The following is an 18,927-nucleotide window of genomic DNA, read 5'->3' as shown; positions in this document are numbered from 1 at the left end:
AAAATGACTGTCAATGCATCCGCTATTTCCAAGGCCACCTCCTTAAGTACTCTGGGATGCAGTCCATCAGGCCCTGGGGATTTATCGGCCTTCAATCCCATCAATTTCCCCAACACAATTTCACGACTAATAAAGATTTCCCTCAGTTCCTCCTCCTTACTCGACCTTCTGACCCCTTTTGTATCCGGAAGGTTGTTTGTGTCCTCCTTAGTGAATACCGAACCAAAGTACTTGTTCAATTGGTCTGCCATTTCTTTGTTCCCCGTTAAGACTTCCCCTGATTCTGACTGCAGGGGACCTACTAACCTTTTTCTCTTTACATATCTATAGAAACTTTTGCAATCCGTCTTAATGTTCCCTGCAAGCTTCTTCTCGTACTCCATTTTCCCTGCCCTAATCAAACCCTTTGTCCTCCTCTGCTGAGTTCTAAATTTCTCCCAGTCCCCGGGTTCGCTGCTATTTCTGGCCAATTTGTATGCCACTTCCTTGGCTTTAATACTATCCCTGATTTCCCTTGATAGCCACGGTTGAGCCACCTTCCCTTTTTTATTTTTACGCCAGACAGGAATGTACAATTGTTGTAGTTCATCCATGCGGTCTCTAAATGTCTGCCATTGCCCATCCACAGTCAACCCCTTAAGTATCATTCGGCAATCTATCCTAGCGAATTCACGCCTCATACCTTCAAAGTTACCCTTCTTTAAGTTCTGGACCATGGTCTCTGAATTAACTCAGTCTCCATCCTAATGCAGAATTCCACCATATTATGGTCACTCTTCCCCAAGGGGCTTCGCACAACGAGATTGCTAATTAATCCTCTCTCATTACACAACACCCAGTCTAAGATGGCCTCCCCCCTAGTTGGTTCCTCGACATATTGGTCTAGAAAACCATCCCTTATGCACTCCAGGAAATCCTCCTCCACCGTATTGCTTCCAGTTTGCCTAGCCCAATCTATGTGCATATTAAAGTCACCCATTATAACTGCTGCACCTTTATTGCATGCACCCCTAATTTCCTGTTTGATGCCCTCCCCAACATCACTACTACTGTTTGGAGGTCTGTACATAACTCCCACTAACGATTTTTGCCCTTTGGTGTTCTGCAGCTCTACCCATATAGATTCCACATCATCCGAGCTCATGTCTTTCCTAACTATTGCATTAATCTCCTCTTTAACCAGCAATGCTACCCCACCTCCTTTTCCTTTTATTCTATCCTTCCTGAATGTTGAATACCCCTGGATGTTGAGTTCCCAGCCCTGATCATCCTGGAGCCGCGTCTCCGTAATCCCAATCACATCATATTTGTTCCATCACTTTGTTGATGATTGAGAGTAGATTAATGGGGCGATAATTGGTCGGATTGAATTTGTTCTGCTTTTTATGGCCAGGACATACCTGGGCAGATTTCTACATTGTACTCGAACAGCCTGGCTAGAGGCGCAGCGAGTTTTGGAGCACAAGTCTTCAGCACGACAGCTGGGATGTTTTTCGCCACATAGATTTTGCTATATCCAGTGCGCTCAGCCGTTTATTGATATCACGTGGAGTGAATCGAATTCGCTGAAGACTGGCTTCTGTGATGGTGGGGATCTCAGAAGGAGGCCGGTATGAATCATCCACTCGGCACTTATGGCTGAAGATGGTTATAAACTCTTCAGCCTCGTCTTTTCCACTCGAGTGCTGGGTTCCGCCTTCCTTGTTGATGGGGATATTCATCGAGCCTCCATCTCCTATTAGTTGTTTAATTGTCCACCACCATTCGCGATTGGATGTGGCAGGACTGCAGAGCTTTGATCTGATCCATTGATTGTGGGATCGGTTAGCTCTGTATAGCATGCTACTTCCGCTGTTTAGCATGCATGTAGTCTTGTGTTGCAGCTTCCCCAAGTTGGCACCTCTTAGGTACACCTGTTGCTGCTCCTCACATGCTCTTCTGCACTCCTCATTGAACCAGGGTTGGTCCCCTGGCTTGATGGTAATGGGAGAGGGAGGGATAACATGAGGTTACAGATTGTGGTGCAATACAGTTCTGCTGCTGCTGATGGCCCACAACGCCTCATGGATGTCTAGTTTTGAGCTGCTAGATCTGTTCTGAATCTATCCCATTTAACACGGTGGTAGTACCACACAACACGATGAAGAGTGTCTTCAGTGTGAAGATGGGCCTTTGTCTCCACAATCACTTTTACCAATGCTGTCATGGACAGATGCATCTGCAACAGGTAAATTAGTGAGGACGAGGTCAAGTAGTTTTTTTCCCTTGTGTTGGTTTTCTCACCACCAGTTGCAGGCCCAGTCTGGCAGCAGTGTCCTTCAGGACTTGGCCGGCTCAGTCAGTAGTGGTGCTACTGAGCCATTTTATTGGTGATGGAAATTGCAGTCCCCCACCCAGAGTATATTCTGTGCCCTTGCTACCCCCATTGCTTCTTCCAAGTGGTGTTTAATATCATCATCATAGGCAGTCCCTCGAAATCGAGGAAGACTTGCTTCCATTCTAAAAGTGAGTTCTTAGGTGATTGAACGGTCCAATATGGGAATTACAATCTCTGTCACAAGTGAGACAGACAGTCATTGAAGGAAAGGGTGGGTGGGACTGGTTTGCCGCACGCTCCTCCCGCTGCCTGCACTTGTTTTCTGCATGCTCTCGGCGACGAGGCTCGAGGTGCTCAGCGCCCTTACGGATGCACTTCCTCCACTTAGGGTGGTTTTTGGCCAGGGACTCCCAGGTGTCGGTGGGAATGTTGCATTTTTATCAAGGAGGCTTTGAGGGTGCCCTTGAAACGTTTCCTCTGCTCACCTTGGGGCTCGTTTGCCGTGTAGGAGTTCTGAGTAGAGCGCTTGCTTTGGGAGTCTTGTGTCAGACATGCGAACAATGTGGCCTGCCCAATGGAGCTGGTCGAGTGTGGTCAGTGCTTCGATGTTGGGGATGTTGGCCTGATCGAGTACGCTAACATTGGTGCGTCTATCCTCCCAGGGAATTTGCAGGATCTTGCGGAGACATCATTGGTGTTATTTCTCCAGTGATTTGAGGTGTCTACTATATATGGTCCACGTCTCTGAGCCATACAGGAGGGCGGGTATCACTACATCCCTGTAGACCATGAGCTTGGTGGCAGATTTGAGGGCCTGATCTTCGAACACTCTTTTCCTCCTGCGGCTGAAGACTGCGCTGGCGCACTGGAGGCGGTGATGAACCTCTCCATCAATGCCTGCCCTTGCTGATAATACGTTCCTGAGGTATGGAAAGTGGTCCATGTTATCCAGGGCCCCGCCGTGGATCTTGATGACTGGAGGGGGGGGGGGGGGAGGGTGGGGGGCGCAGTGCTGTGTGGCGGGGTCAGGTTGGTGGAGGACCTTTGTCTTATGGATGTTTAGTGTAAGGCCCATGCTTTCGTACGCCTCAGTGAAGATGTTGACTGTGACTTGGAGTTCAATCTCTGAATGTGCACAGACGCAAGCGTCGTCCGCATACTGTAGTTTGACGACAGAGATTGGGACGGTCTTGGAACTGGCCTGGATACGACGAAGGTTGAACAAGTTCCCACTGATTCTGTAGTTTAGTTCCACTCCAGCGAGAGATGGAGCATTGCAGTGAGGAAGATCGAGAAGAGGGTTGGCGCGATAACGCAGCCCTGCTTGACCACGGTCCAGACATGGATTGGGTCTATGATGGATTCGTTGGTCAGGATCACAGCTTGCATATCATCGTGGAGCAGGCGGAGGATGATGACGATCTTTTGGGGGCAGCCAAAACGGAGGAGGATGCTCCATAGACCCTCACGGTTGACAATGTCAAAGCCCTTTGTAAGGTCAAAGAAGGCCATGTACAAGGGTTGGTGCTGTTCCCTGCATTTTTCTTGCAGCTGTCGCACCGTTAAAATCAAGTCCATTGTACCCCGTAGAGGGTGAAATCCGCACTGCGACTCTGGGAGGTGCTCCTCAGCTAAAGAGAGAAGACGGTTGAGGAGGATTCTCGCGACGACTTTCCCAGTGGCTGATAACAGGGAGGTTCCTCTGTAGTTGCCGCAGTCGGACTTGTCCCCTTTTTAAAAGATGGTCACGAATATGGAGGAGTACTGATTCATCAGCTAAGGGAGGACAGTAGGTGGTAATCAGCAGTAGTTTCCTTGCTCATGCTTGACCTGAAGCCATGAGACTTCATGGGGTCCGGAGTCAATGTTGAGGACTCCTAGGGCCACTGCCTCCCGACTGTATACCCTGTGCCACCACCTCGGGTGGACCTGTCCTGCCGGTGGGACAGGACCTACCCAGGGATGGTGATGGAGGTGTCCGGGACATTGGCTGAAAGGTATGATTCTGTGAGTATGACTATGTCAGGTTGTTGCTTGACTTGTCTGTGGGACAGCTCTCCCAATTTTGGCACGTCCCAGATGTTAGTGAGGAGGACTTTGCAGGGTAGACTGGGCTGGGTTGCCGTTGTCGTGTCCGAAGTCGATGCCGGGTAGTCCATCAGGTTTTATTATTCTTATTGTTTCTCGTAGTGGTTTGTTACAACTGAGTGGCTTGCTGGGCCATTTCAGAGGGCAGTTAAGAGTCAACCACATTGTTGTGGGTCTGGCGTCACACATAGGCCAGACCAGGGTAGTACGGCAGGTTTTCTTCCCTAAAGGACATTAGTGAATCAGATGGGTATTTACGACAATCCAATAGTTTCATGGTCACCATTAGTCCAGGCCTCTGGATTACTAGTCCAGTAACATAACCACTATGCTACCGTTCCTGCAACATTGCATAGGGATGAAGAGCAGGAACCCTGACTGACTCTCCCCACTTGTTGGCCCTAGGACACTGGCCAATTGCAGCATCCCAGTGCTACCCCTGCTGAGTTTAGTTAACTTAGCATCAAAACCTGGACCTTCTGCTCTATACAGCTTCATACGCTCACTAGGCCATTAGAGGAACGTGACAATGGCATCTATAATTCCCTATCCTCCTGGATGACGAGAGTGACATGGATACAGTTACGATTGTGGGGGATAGGAAGATATATAACTATAAGAACTTACCTTTTGGGATGAAGATATTTGCTATTATAATGCTTCCTGCCAGGATGAGGGAGGTGCCTTGTGTGAACCGTCTGCCTACATAACTCTCGCTGATAAAACCAATAAGTTTTGCTGGAATGTCGACAGCTCCAAAAATGACTTGGATGAGGTAAATATCAACTCCAAATCCTTGCAGGTCGATCGATAACCCATAATATGAAAAACTCGTTGAAAACCTGTTGCAGGAAAAAGAAAAATCAGATTTTTTTCAACATGTTCAAATTATTTCTGTGGATGAAAGTTTTATTTGCATCTTCTCCATTCCAACCTCCTTATCAATCTTCAATTTGGCTTCAGAGAAAACTAGGCAACTTGTAACAATCTTAGTTATAGTGGATAAAGTAGCATAGTGGTTATGTTTCCGGATTAGTCATCCAGAAGCCTGGACTAATGATCCGAGAGACATGGGACAGAATTTTACCGGTGCTGAGAGGGCGGGATCAGAGGTAGGTCAGGTATCAAAATAGAAATGATTGACAGTGGGTGGGGAGCCCACTGTCAACCTGCTTCCACACTAGTCTTCCATGTGTCGGGTCTGTCAGCGCTTAGCAGACCCGACACTAAGTGGCGGGGTAGGCAATTTAGATCATTATAAGAACATAAGAATTAGGAACAGGAGTAGGCCATCTAGCCCCTCGAGCCTGTTCCGCCATTCAACAAGATCATGGCTGATCTGGCCGTGGACTCAGCTCCACTTACCCGCCCGCTCCCTGTAACCCTTAATTCCCTTATTGGTTAAAAATCTATCTATCTGTGATTTGAATACATTCAATGAGCTAGCCTCAACTGCTTCCTTGGGCAGAGAATTCCACAGATTCACAACCTTCTGGGAGAAGAAATTCCTTCTCAACTCAGTTTTAAATTGGCTCCCCCGTATTTTGAGGCTGTGCCCCCTAGTTCTAGTCTCCCCGACCAGTGGAAACAACCTCTCTGCTTCTATCTTGTCTATCCCTTTCATTATTTTTAAATGTTTCTATAAGATCACCCCTCATCCTTCTGAACTCCAACGAGTAAAGACCCAGTCTACTCAATCTATCATCATAAGGTAACCCTCTCATCTCCGGAATCAGCCTAGTGAATCATTGCTGTACCCCCTCCAAAGCTAGTATAACCTTCCTTAAGTAAGGTGACCAAAACTGCACGCAGTACCCCAGGTGCGGCCTCACCAATACCCTATACAGTTGCAGCAGGACCTCCCTGCTTTTGTACTCCATCCCTCTCGCAATGAAGGCCAACATTCCATTCGCCTTCCTGATTACCTGCTGCACCTGCAAACTAACTTTTTGGGATTCATGCACAAGGACCCCCAGGTCCCTCTGCACCGCAGCATGTTGTAATTTCTCCCCATTCAAATAATATTCCCTTTTACTGTTTTTTTTTCCAAGGTGGATGACCTCACATTTTCCGACATTGTATTCCATCTGCCAAACCTTAGCCCATTCGCTTAACCTATCGAAATCTCTTTGCAGCCTCACTGTGTCCTCTACACAACCCACTTTCCCACTAATCTTTGTGTCATCTGCAAATTTTGTTACACTACACTCTGTCCCTTCTTCCAGGTCATCTATGTATATTGTAAACAGTTGTGGTCCCAGCACCGATCCCTGCGGCACACTACTAACCAGCAATTTCCAACCCGAAAAGGACCCATTTATCCCGACTCTGCTTTCTGTTAGCCAACCAATTCTCGATCCATGCTAATACATTTCCTCTTGACTCCGCGTACCTTTATCTTCTGCAGTAACCTTTTGTGTGGCACCTTATCGAATGTCTTTTGGAAATCTAAATACACCACATCCATCGGTACACCTCTATCCACCATGTTCGTTATATCCTCAAAGAATTCCAGTAAATTAGTTAAACATGATTTCCCCTTCATGAATCCATGTTGCGTCTGCTTGATTGCACTATTCCTATCTAGATGTCCCGCTATTTCTTCCTTAATGATAGCTTCAAGCATTTTCCCCACTACAGATGTTGAACTAACCGGCCTATAGTTACCTACCTTTTGTCTGCCCCCTTTTTTAAACAGAGGCGTCACATTAGCTGCTTTCCAATCCGATGGTACCTCCCCAGAGTCCAGAGAATTTTGGTAGATTATAACGAATGCACCTGCTATAACTTCTGCCATCTCTTTTAATACCCTGGGATGCATTTCATCTGGACCAGGGGACTTGTCTACCTTGAGTCCCATTAGCCTGTCCAGCACTACCCCCCTAGTGATGGTGATTATCTCAAGGTCCTCCCTTCCCACATTCCCGTGACCAGCAATTTTTGGCATGGTTTTTGTGTCTTCCACTGTGAAGACCGAAGCAAAATAATTGTTTAAGGTCTCAGCCATTTCCATATTTCCCATTATTAAATCCCCCTTCTCATCTTCTAAGGGACCAACATTTATTTTAGTCACTCTTTCCTGTTTTATATATCGGTAAAAGCTTTTACTATCTGTTTTGTGCAAGTTTACTTTTGTAATCTATCTTTCCTTTCTTTATTGCTTTCTTAGTCATTCTTTACTGTCGTTTAAAATTTTCCCAATCTTCTAGTTTCCCACTAACCTTGGCCACCTTATACGCATTGGTTTTTAATTTGATACTCTCCTTTATTTCCTTGGTTATCCACGGCTGGTTATCCCTTCTCTTACCGCCCTTCTTTTTCACTGGAATATATTTTTGTTGAGCACTATGAAAGAGCTCCTTAAAAGTCCTCCACTGTTCCTCAATTGTGCCACCGTTTAGTCTGTGTTTCCAGTCTACTTTAGCCAACTCTGCCCTCATCCCACTGTAGTCCCCTTTGTTTAAGCATAGTACGCTCATTTGAGATACTACTTCCTCACCCTCAATCTGTATTATGAGGTAGTTAAAAGTCAATTAAACACCATTTTGAGCTGTACTTAACATTTTTCGAGCTTTACATGAGGTTCACAATGCTTGGGGATTAAGTCAGGTAGGTAGGTCAGGTGTTCCATCAGTATCCATTCTTCTCAATAGTTTACAGCTGCAAATGTGGTATAAAAGCTACCATTTCACAGCTGTCCACTTTCCAATCTTAGAAGCTGGAGCCTTCAGGATTTGGAAGACATATTTGAGCTTTATGCAGGTTGTAAGAGTTTGGAGTAAACTCGCTATCCACTCTCACCTCCTTGGAACAACCTCTCTCACCATTGACAGATTGCTTCTGTCATCTCAACTTCAGCTGCCATCTATTCCATCAGCATCAATGGCCTTGAAAAAATCTCACCTTGCTCCTCAGAATCCCACCACGATCAGCACCAACACCAATGTAACCAGGCACACCAGCAGCATCAACAACAACACCAACCTTATCCGCAATCAACTGAGGCTGCACAGGACACAGAGCATTGGCACCTGACCACGTTGCTGCTCGGGAGGCCAGGGATGGCCTCACCATGGCCAGATTTACTTCACTTGATGCTGTACATGCATATGGCTGCCGCATGATGCACCAGGTTGGCACCACACTACACCAGCACCGTAAAGTATCCCTGCAATGCCCAAACCATTCCTTTCACACTCATCACCATTGAGGGGGGTATCGTTATGCCTCACCATTCACTGCAAATCATGAAGCCACTTCCATAGGTGCACACAAATCTGTCCAAGAAGGCAAAGTGTTCAAAATAAAGATATTTATGTTTGACACCACATTAGCAGAAATGTTACATAAACATTGGCGAAAACACCCAAGTGCCTACCCTTGTGTGTTGTTAGTTGGTAAGCTTGCATTAGTATGAAGGTGAGTGTGAGGTGTGGCTTGTGAGATGATGACATTTTAGGGATAGAAATTTGGTCACGCCTCTGTCGCAGTGCTAATCCAGGCAGAGCGGTAAATTTTACGCCGGGGAATGGTTTGCATCTCCAGCCGCAAAATTCACCAGCTGGGCCCAGAGTGTGGAGCGGAGCACTAAGGGAGACATTTCACACCTCTTTTAGGGCCCTAGGCCGGCTGAGCAAATGAAAATCCAAAGATAAACAGCCGGCCTCGGAGCATCCTAAGAGAGGCATCCGTGAAAAAAAACCTCAATAACAAACATCAAAAACATTCCCAATACTTTCCTGACACCACATCCACGTGAATCAGAAAAATAAAAATCAATCACACTTGCCTTAGGTAGACATTCCACACTGCGCCGATACAGCTGGAACTGCCAAATTTCCCAGGCGGTCCAACTAGGGCATGCTGCGGGGCACTACGGATCAGGCGAGTTTCAAATCCCCACAAACCTGGCACCGAATGTCCCGGCGGAGCTGGAAGCTGGCCGCCTGCCCGGCAATGCTTTCCGCCGCTATTACCGTCCCTCCGGGGCAAAAACAGAGGCGGCAACGGACTGAAAATCCGGTCCATAATGTAGATAGAGAGAGAGGGGTGGGTGGAGGTGCAAGGTAAGTTGGTATGAATAAGGATGTGTAGGAGTAGGGTAGGGAAAGCAGAGTGATGGGGATGAGATTGAGTGTGGCTTAGCAGTAACTTTTCGTGATCTACTGAAATCATTGAAAGGTTTGCGCCACTGCAGCCAGGTGCTCCCGACAACATCCCTGCGTGTGCCCTCCTGCGCAATGTGCACCCAGTCTGCGCTGGACTCATAGGATGGTCTCTTCCACCCATTAGCAGGAAAGAGAACCTCCCTGACATATGGAGGGAGTCATCGGAGAGCCTGGGTGCAGCTGTGTACCTTTGTGCAACTTGTCAGTATTCGCAGCACCTCAATGCTGTAGAACACTGACACCACAACTGTCAAAATCAATGTGGGCACGGTCCCTTTAAGGAAACCGGCTAATGACGCGTCATCAAATGACGTCATCAGACCCGCTTCCTTTTAATTGGCCGGCAACCTCACTGGGCAGGCTTAACAACCCCAATCAAGGTAAAATCACTTGTAGAGAACGGGATAGAACTGGCAGTGAGGCCTGGAACTCGCCTCGCTCCTGACCTGGTAGGTGAAATCGTGGCCCTGAGTTGTAAATCCCACCATGGCAGCTGGGGAATTTAAATTTCAGTTAATTAAAGAAATTTAGAATAAAAAGCCAGTATCAGTAAATTAGTTAGGAAAAAAAAGTAAATTACCAGATTGTTGTTGGTTCACTAATACCTTTATCTGCTGTCCTCACCCGCTCTAGCCTATATGTGACTCCAGCCCCACAGGAATGTGATTGATTCTTAACTGCCCTGTGAAATTGCCTGGCAAGCCATTCAGTTGTACCAAACAGCAGTTAGGGATGTGCAATAATTGCTGGCATTGCCAGCAACCCCTACATCCCACGAATGAATTAAAATAAAAATATTAGTTCTTTGCCTGTTTGTTGCCTTTCCTTTTCTTCCTGCTTCCTTTTTCTCACCTGCATTTTCCATTTATGGCCACCATTTCGCACCTAGTTAAAATAACTAATTATGTAATGACTTACCAAACAAGCATGGTACAACATGCTGTCTTGCGCATCACGGGTGTGCGGAACAGATCTAACATACTGTAGGAATCTTTGGTGTTTGACAGCTCTTTCTTCATACTCGATTTGAGAATCTATGAAAAACACACACAATGAAATGGTACATCTGCACTGAGTATATCCCTTTTATTGGAGTATTCTGATAGATTCATGACTTTAATTGGAGTAGTTTTGGTCTTCGCATCCCGATTTGGACGAAAATGGAATAGCGGCAGTTGAGAAGTCTGACAGAGATCAGTTCTGTAAGGTTCCCTTTGGGTTTAGTTTTGGGCCCAGCTGTATCATCTGGACAGGCCGGGAATAGGTGTAGGAGCTTAGAAGCAGGTAGCAGTTTATTAGTGTTATATATGTATACTTGTATTTACTCTGTACAGCCACCAGAAAGCTCATCCACTGGAGTCCCAAGGGATCCCATAATCCCTTGGGAGCACAGGTATTTAAGGAGGCTTCACAGGTTGAAGAGATACTCTGGAGACCTGCAATAAAAGACTACGGTCACACTTTACTTTGAGCTCACAGTGTTCAGTCTGACTCTTTCTCCATACACAACAATTAGCACATTCAAAAGCGGATGGGTGAGAGTGCAGCACTATTTCTTGGCTCACGGGCATGCTGATTACTGAGTTCCCAGCACCTCCATGGAAACCAGGCAGAAGGTGTCCTCAGGCAAACCTGCAGGCGGGTGGTCCATAGATTTTAGAGAAATTGTTTCTGGACTTTTACTTATTTTCCCACTTGTGGCACTAAGACTTTTTTGTGTTGTCATTAATTTATTGTGCACCGGTAGCGATCCTCTGAGTTGACATGTTCGGAGGAACACGAGGAGCTGGTGATGGATTCCAGGCAGGCCAGGCTCCCTAAAAGATATCTCAAACCATCCCACCAGTATTCCATCCTCTGCATTTGCAGAGAAGTAACATACCTCGCTTCGACAGACTTTATGGGCTAGAAATGGGAGGTGTCAGTAGAAAAGTTGGAGAATTAGCGTCAGGTGCTAATGCTTTAGACTACACGAAAATTCATGCTCACTGCTCAATATAATAATTGGAGTCCTAAATCTCACTGGGGCCTCCTCCATCTGCCAAAAAGGAGAGTTCACGGGAGCAGCGGGACATTGAGGAGGCTAGCGACCTATAAAGGCCCACACTCGGAGTCCGGGGAGCGAGAGTTCACGGGAGCAGCAGGACGTCGAGGAGGCTAGCGGCCTATAAAGACCCACACTCGGAGTCTATAAAGGCCTACCGGTGCAGCTGCAGCAGGGAGAGAAGGCAAAAAAGTAGAAAGAAATCGAAAGGTGACGTCACAGCCAAGGGGATAAGTGATTGGCTGGTAATTGGTGAGTAGTTTTTCTTTTTATTTTCTTTATCAGTAAGTAACCTTTAGCATTGTTGTTGCCAAATTAAGTTTATCTAAGGGTTAAGTCATGGCAGGAGAGCTCGAACACATGTTATGCTCCTCCTGTAATATGTGGGAAGTCAAAGATGGTCCCAGTCTCCCTGACGACTACATGTGCGGGAAGTGCATCCGCCTGCAACACCTGACAGACCGCATTGCGGCACTGGAGCTGCGGGTGGATTCACTCTGGAGCATGCGCGATGCTGAGGATGCCGTGAATAGCACATTTAGCGAGTTGGTCTTACCGCAGGTAAAGGGTACACAGCCAGATAGGGAATGGGTGACCAACACGAAGAGCAGTGCAAGGAAGGTAGTGCAGGGATTCCCTGCGGTCATCCCCCTGTAAAACAGATACACCGCTTTGGGTCCTGTTGAGGGGGATGACTCATCAGGGGAGGGCAGCAGCAGCCAAGTTCAAGGCACCGTGGGTGGCTCTGCTGCACAGGGGGGCAGGAAAAAGAGTGGGAGAGCTATAGTGATAGGGGATTCGATTGTAAGGGGAATAGATAGGCGTTTCTGCGGCCACAACCAAGACTCCAGGATGGTATGTTGCCTCCCTGGTGCAAGGGTCAAGGATGTCTCGGAGCGAGTGCAGGACATTCTGAAAAGGGAAGGTGAACAGCCAGTTGTCGTGGTGCATAGAGGTACCAGCGATATAGGTAAAAAACGGGATGAGGTCCTACGCGACGAATTTAGGGAGCTAGGAGCTAAATTAAAAAGTAGGACCTCAAAAGTAGTAATCTCAGAATTGCTACCAGTGCCACATGCTAGTCAGAGTAGGAATCGCAGGATAGCTCAGATGAATATGTGGCTTGAGGAGTGGTGCAGAAGGGAGGGATTCAAATTCCTGGGACGTTGGAACCAGTTCTGGGGGAGGTGGGATCAGTACAAACCGGATGGTCTGCACCTGGGCAGGACCGGAACCAATGTCCTAGGGGGAGTGTTTGCTAGTGCTGTTGGGGAGGAGTTAAACTAATATGGCAGGGGGATGGGAACCTATGCAGGGAGACAGAGGGAAATAAAATGGAGACAGAAGCAAAAGATAGAAAGGAGAATAGCAAAAGTGGAGGGCAGAGAAACCCAAGGCAAAAAACAAAGAGGGCACATTACAGCAAAATTCTAAAAGGGCAAAGTGTGTTAAAAAGACAAGCCTAAAGGCTCTGTGCCTCAATGCGAGGAGTATTCGGAATAAGGTGGACGAATTAACTGCGCAGATAGTAGTTAACAGATATGATGAAATTGGCATCACGGAGACATGGCTCCAGGGTGACCATGGCTGGGAACTCAACATCCAGGGGTTTTCAACGTTTAGGAAAGATAGACAGAAAGGAAAAGGAGGCGGGTGGCGTTGCTGGTTAAAGAGGAAATTAATGCAATAGTAAGGAGGGACATTAGCTTGGATGATGTGGAATCGGTATGGGTGGAGCTGCGGAATATCAAAGGACAGAAAACGCTAGTGGGAGTTGTGTACAGACCACCAAACAATGGTAGTGAGGTTGGGGACAGCATCAAACAAGAAATAAGGGATGTACCAATAAAGGTACGGCAGTTATCATGGGCAACCTTAATCTACATATTGATTGGGCTAACCTAACTAGTAGCAATTCGGTGGAGGAGGATTTCCTGGCGTGTATTAGGGATGGTTTTCTTGACCAATATGTCGAGGAACCAACTAGAGAGCTGGCCATCCTAGACTGGGTGATGTATAATGACAAGGGACTAATTAGCAATCTTGTTGTGCGAGGCCCCTTGGGGAAGAGTGGCCACAATATGGTAGAATTCTTTATTAAGATGGAGAGTGTCACAGTTAATTCATAAACTAGGGCCCTGAACTTAAGGAAAGGTAACTTCGGTATGAGGCATGAATTGGCTAGAATAGACTGGCAAATGATACTTAAAGGGTTGACGGTGGATAGGCAATGGCAAACATTTAAAGATCACATGGATGAACTTCAACAATTGTATATCCCTGTCTGGAGTAAAAGTAAAACGGGGAAGGTGGCTCAACCATGGCAAACAAGGGAAATCAAGGATAGTATTAAATCTAAGGAAGAGGCATATAAATTGGCCAGAAAAAGCAGCAAAGCTGAGGACTGGGAGAAATTTAGAATTCAGCAGAGGAGGACTAAGCGTTTAATTAAGAGGGGGAAAAGAGAGTATGAGAGGAAGCTTGCTGGGAACATAAAAACTGACTGCAAAAGCTTCTATAGATATGTGAAGAGAAAAAGATTAGTGAAGACAAACATAGGTCCCTTGCAGTCAGATTCAGGTGAATTTATAATGGGGAACAAAGAAATGGCGGACCAATTGAACAAATACTTTGGTTCTGCCTTTACAAAGGAAGACACAAATAACCTTTCGGATGTACTAGGGGACAGAGGGTAGTGAGAAGGAGGAACTGAAGGATATCCGTATTAGGTGGGAAACTGTGTTAGGGAAATTGATGGGATTGAAGGCCGATAAATCCCCGGGGCCTGATAGTCTGCATCCCAGAGTACTTAAGGAATTAGCCCTAGAAATAGTGGATGCATTGGTGATCATTTTCCAACAGTCTATCGACTCTGGATCAGTTCCTATGGACTGGAGGGTAGCTAATATCACACCACTTTTTAAAAAAGGAGGGAGAGAGAAAATGAGGAATTATAGACCGGTTAACCTGACATCAGTAGAGGGGAAAATGTTGGAATCAATCATTAAGGATGAAATAGCAGCACACTTGGAAAGCAGTGACAGGATCGGTCCAAGTCAGCATGGATTTATGAAAGGGAAATCATGGTTGACAAATCTCCTGCAATTTTTTGAGGATGTAACTAGCAGAGTGGACAAGGGAGAACCAGTGGATGTGGTGTATTTGGACTTTCAATAGGCTTTTGACAAGGTCCCACACAAGAGATTGGTGTGCAAAATCAAAGCACATGGTATTGGGGGTAATGTGCTGATGTGGATAGAGAACTGGTTGGCAGACAGGAAGCAGAGAGTCAGGATAAACGGGTCCTTTTCAGAATGGCAGGCAGTGACTAATGGTATGCCGCAGGGCTATGCTGGGACCCCAGCTCTTTACAATATACATCAATGATTTAGATGAAGGAATTGAGTGTAATATCTCCAAGTTTGCAGATGACACTAAATTGGGTGGTGGTGTGAGCTGTGAGGAGGACGCTAAGAGGCTGCAGGGTGACTTGGACAGGTTAGGTGAGTGGGCAAATGCATGGCAGATGCAGTATAATGTGGATAAATGTGAGGTTATCCACTTTGGGGGCAAAAACACAAAGGCAGAATATTACCTGAATGGTGGCAGATTAGGAAAAGCGGAGGTGCAACGAGACCTGGGTGTCATGGTCCATCAGTCATTGAAAGTTGGCATGCAGGTACAGCAGGTGGTGAAGAAGGCAAATGGTATGTTGGCTTTCATAGCTAGGGGATTTGAGTAGAGGAGCAGGGAGGTCTTACTGCCTTGGTGAGACCTCACCTGGAATATTGTGTTCAGTTTTGGCCTCCTAATCTGAGGAAGGATGTACTTGCTATTGAGGGAATGCAGCGAAGGTTCACCAGACTGATTCCAGGGATGTCTGGGCTGACATATGAGGAGAGACTGGATCAACTGGGCCTTTATACATTGGAGTTTAGAAGGATGAGAGGGGATCTCATAGAAACGTATAAGATTCTGATGGGACTGGATAGGTTAGATGCAGGAAGAATGTTCTCGATGTTGGGGAAGTCCAGAACCAGGGAACACAGTCGTAGGATAAGGGGTAGGCCATTTAGGACTGAGATGAGGAGAAACTTCTTCACTCAGAGAGTTGTTAACCTGTGGAATTCCCTGCCGCAGAGAGTTGTTGAGGCCAGTTCGTTGGATATATTCAAGAGGGAGTTAGATGTGGCCCTTACGGCTAAAGGGATCAAGGGTATGGAGCGAAAGCAGGAAAGGGGTACTGAGTGAATGATCATCCATGATCTTATTGAATGGTGGTGCAGGCTCGAAGGGCCAAATGGTCTACTCCTGCACCTATTTTTCATGTTTCTAAGTCTTAATACCCAAGCTCATTGGCGTTATGCTCAAAGGGTGGACTAATATCAGGTGCAGTCTAATCGCAACTCATGATTGCCACAGGCTTATTTCACTGCTTAAAGGGGAGTTTCCCTGATAGTGCACCTCATTCTCAGCAGTGCTGGTTGTGCAGCTGCCTCAGCAAGCAGAAGCAGGACAAAGAAAAGGAGCCAGAGGACTGAACCAGATGTGCTCATGGCAGATCCACGCTCCAGGGAGAGAGCCTGCAGATTCTGCCGTCATGGTGCGCAGGGTGTGAGAGGACCCACACACAATACAGGTAGAAATTTAACGTCCTTACTCAGGTGCTTCAACAAATGCTACATACCACCGATAGTAGCACAATTTCACACATTGCCCAAAGCACCAGAACCTCAACACTCGCCCATCAACAATCTCTACCTATCAACACTCACACCCCCACATCTCACAACTTGTACACAATGACAGCTATTCAATTATGGGAGGCACATCAGCCAAACACATTGCTCCATACTCACACACTTTCTCTTGCAGGCCAAGGTGGCTCACAACAGAGGGAGCAGGAGCATACAGGCGGGGGAACAAGCTGACACCCAACCACTGTTTGCGCTGGAGAATCGAGTGCTACAGATTATTGGCCACTGGCAACGTTAACCTCCTTGTGGACAACAATGATATGTTCAGCCCTACTACTCCTTCTCACATCTCACTTCCCCCTCATCCCCCTCAAAGTGTTTCATACTTTCCAGCTCATGCGGTATGCAATCATTTCTCCTTTGCTGCTCCCCTCACCATAACCCAACTCTTGGGCCTTTATACTTTCAGATAATGAACAAGCACCTGAGCAGCCTGTCCCTGAGGGGACTGTAGAGAGCATGACATGAGAAGAGGAGGAGGAAGAACATACCACATCTCTATATCTCTCACCTGCAGGCTCCAGCTCAGATACTAGCACTATGCGTTCTTTAGAGGCTACTATAGTAGTGGGATCTGCTCAGGGTGAGGAACCGGGACCGGTGGGCTGCAGCAAGGCCAGGGGGAAAGCGTAGCTTGGGGGCCAGCTTACCAGAGGGCGAGTTCGTGTGTGAGTTCTGCTGCACAGGACTCCAATGAGGGCCTCGATGAGGAAGTGTTTAGAAGAAAGGTAATAGGCATGCACACAGAGATGATAGGTACATTGGCAAAGGTGCCTGAGAGCCTCTCGGCAATGATAAAGAATGTGAAGAAGTCCGCCTCCAACATTGCACAAAGCTCTGTGCACACCATGGAGCCCATTATTTCTAGTCTGCAAAGTATGGTAGACTCCCAGAGAGACCGTGGTGACCCAGATCTGATGCTGTGTGTGATGGGCGATCTGGCAGCTTCCATTGCAGCACAGGCGGAAGTGACGCAACATCATAGTGCTGAAACGCAGTGTATAGTTTGTGGCATACAATCTCAGACTGCTCTCATGCAATCTCAGCTTGATTCCACATAAGCTCAGACTGCTGCCATCATTGCTGGGTCTACCACTGTCGACCGGGGCTTTCACGATATCGCAGCAGGCCAGCAATCTGTGTTCCAACAGATTGCTAAGGATGCTGAGATGCTGCCCCAGGGGAGTAGCAGTGGGTCAGTGGACCAGGAACCTCTCCTCAGAAAGACAGCATTCCTGCTCCCACCACTGCCACTCTGCCATTGCCCTTATCACTGCCTATCATCCAGCCAGTTCAGACTGCTGCCACCCATGCTGAGGTGGTGCAGTCTACAACCAGGCCTTCCAGGTCCAGAGCTGGTCGAGGACATCCTGCAAGGCCATCTGAACTTTCCCCGCACGGACACTCAGCAGCCTTCCACCAACTGTGCTGCAGCCACTGGGCCAACACTTTGTAGGAACACTAGAATAGGCAAAGGCACAGTAACAACAGGCACTAAGGGATTGCACAAGGGTAAATAGTTAATATTTTTGGTGTAAGTATGTGTTCACTGATTTTCAATAAATTTGTTAAATCATTTATCATTCTTCTGTGGTGTCTGCCATTCAGCTTTGCGGTGTGATATGGCCTGCGAGAGGGATGGACTGATGGGGATGTGGTGAGCAATGGGGATCTGGGCTTTAAGTCATCTTGGTGTGAGGCTGCAGGTCTGTTTGGAGGAGGTGGCAGAGCTCCTTGGTGAGGCGGAGCCATCTAATACATTGCTCTTCGCTTAATTGAAGGTAGGAGAAGTGTTCTCGAAATACCCTTGTAAGGTAAGACATCCTAGTGAGAGCTTTGATGCCCCTCTTCACCTCTCTGCGCACATGTTCCCGTCTTTCTCGTTGCCTATGCTCCGTCCGCCGTACATCCTGGAGGGTGAAGTGGCATGCCAGTACAACTATTAATGCCACCAAGTGTAGTAGTTTGAATCTTTGAAGAATAATTGTAGCTACTTTTTGGTTGCCACAAAATTTCTAATACAAAAGATCCTTGATATTAATGAATGAAACTCTTGCATTATGTGAAACTGACAAGAAGCCACTGAAATTGCACTAACCTGATGGTTACGAGTCGTTATTGATGATTCCTTTAAATAATGTTCCTGAGCCGGCTTCCTAGTGCTTCACGCCAGTTTCCCCTGTCGGTGTTTACTCCAGGCGCTAAGGTAAGTGGCAAGAATCAATTTAGCTGATCAGACGGTCAGTGAGCGTTGCACACTCACTGACATCACTATCCACCTGGTGTTGACGTTCCCGGTGACATATTCTTACCGGTGGTGCTATGGGGCGGCAGGATTTGACGTGTGGCGCTGGATTCGCCTCGCCCCGGTGATACTGCTCTAGGTCCTTCTGCTGGCGCTAACGGGAGGCAAAGGGAATGTTTCCCCCCCCCCCCAAGTGTTGAAGGTTCCTCTTCGAAAGGACACTGTGCCAACAGACCTCTGGTGGTATCACAATGAGATGTGAGTGCCTGATTAATCACTTTGCTGGAAGGTTCTTGAGAACCATCCCA

At 47.1% G+C, this 18,927-nt stretch overlaps 1 protein-coding gene across 1 annotated transcript in view; it reads right to left on the bottom strand.

The window, feature by feature from the left end:
• Window positions 1-18,927, bottom strand: part of LOC139239477 (solute carrier family 22 member 6-A-like) — a 54,877-nt gene that overhangs the window by 7,627 nt on the left and 28,323 nt on the right. The window contains exons 6-7 of the mRNA XM_070868255.1: window positions 10,492-10,607; window positions 5,033-5,247 (exon numbers count right to left, since the gene is read on the bottom strand). Coding sequence (XP_070724356.1) covers window positions 5,033-5,247; window positions 10,492-10,607 — 331 coding nt within the window. The remainder of the gene's footprint in view (window positions 1-5,032; window positions 5,248-10,491; window positions 10,608-18,927) is intronic.

This window comes from Pristiophorus japonicus, chromosome 27, assembly GCF_044704955.1.
Source record: "Pristiophorus japonicus isolate sPriJap1 chromosome 27, sPriJap1.hap1, whole genome shotgun sequence".
Classification (NCBI taxonomy): domain Eukaryota; kingdom Metazoa; phylum Chordata; class Chondrichthyes; family Pristiophoridae; genus Pristiophorus; species Pristiophorus japonicus.
Note: the sequence above shows the minus strand (reverse complement) of the source record. Positions and strands in the feature narration are given on the sequence as shown.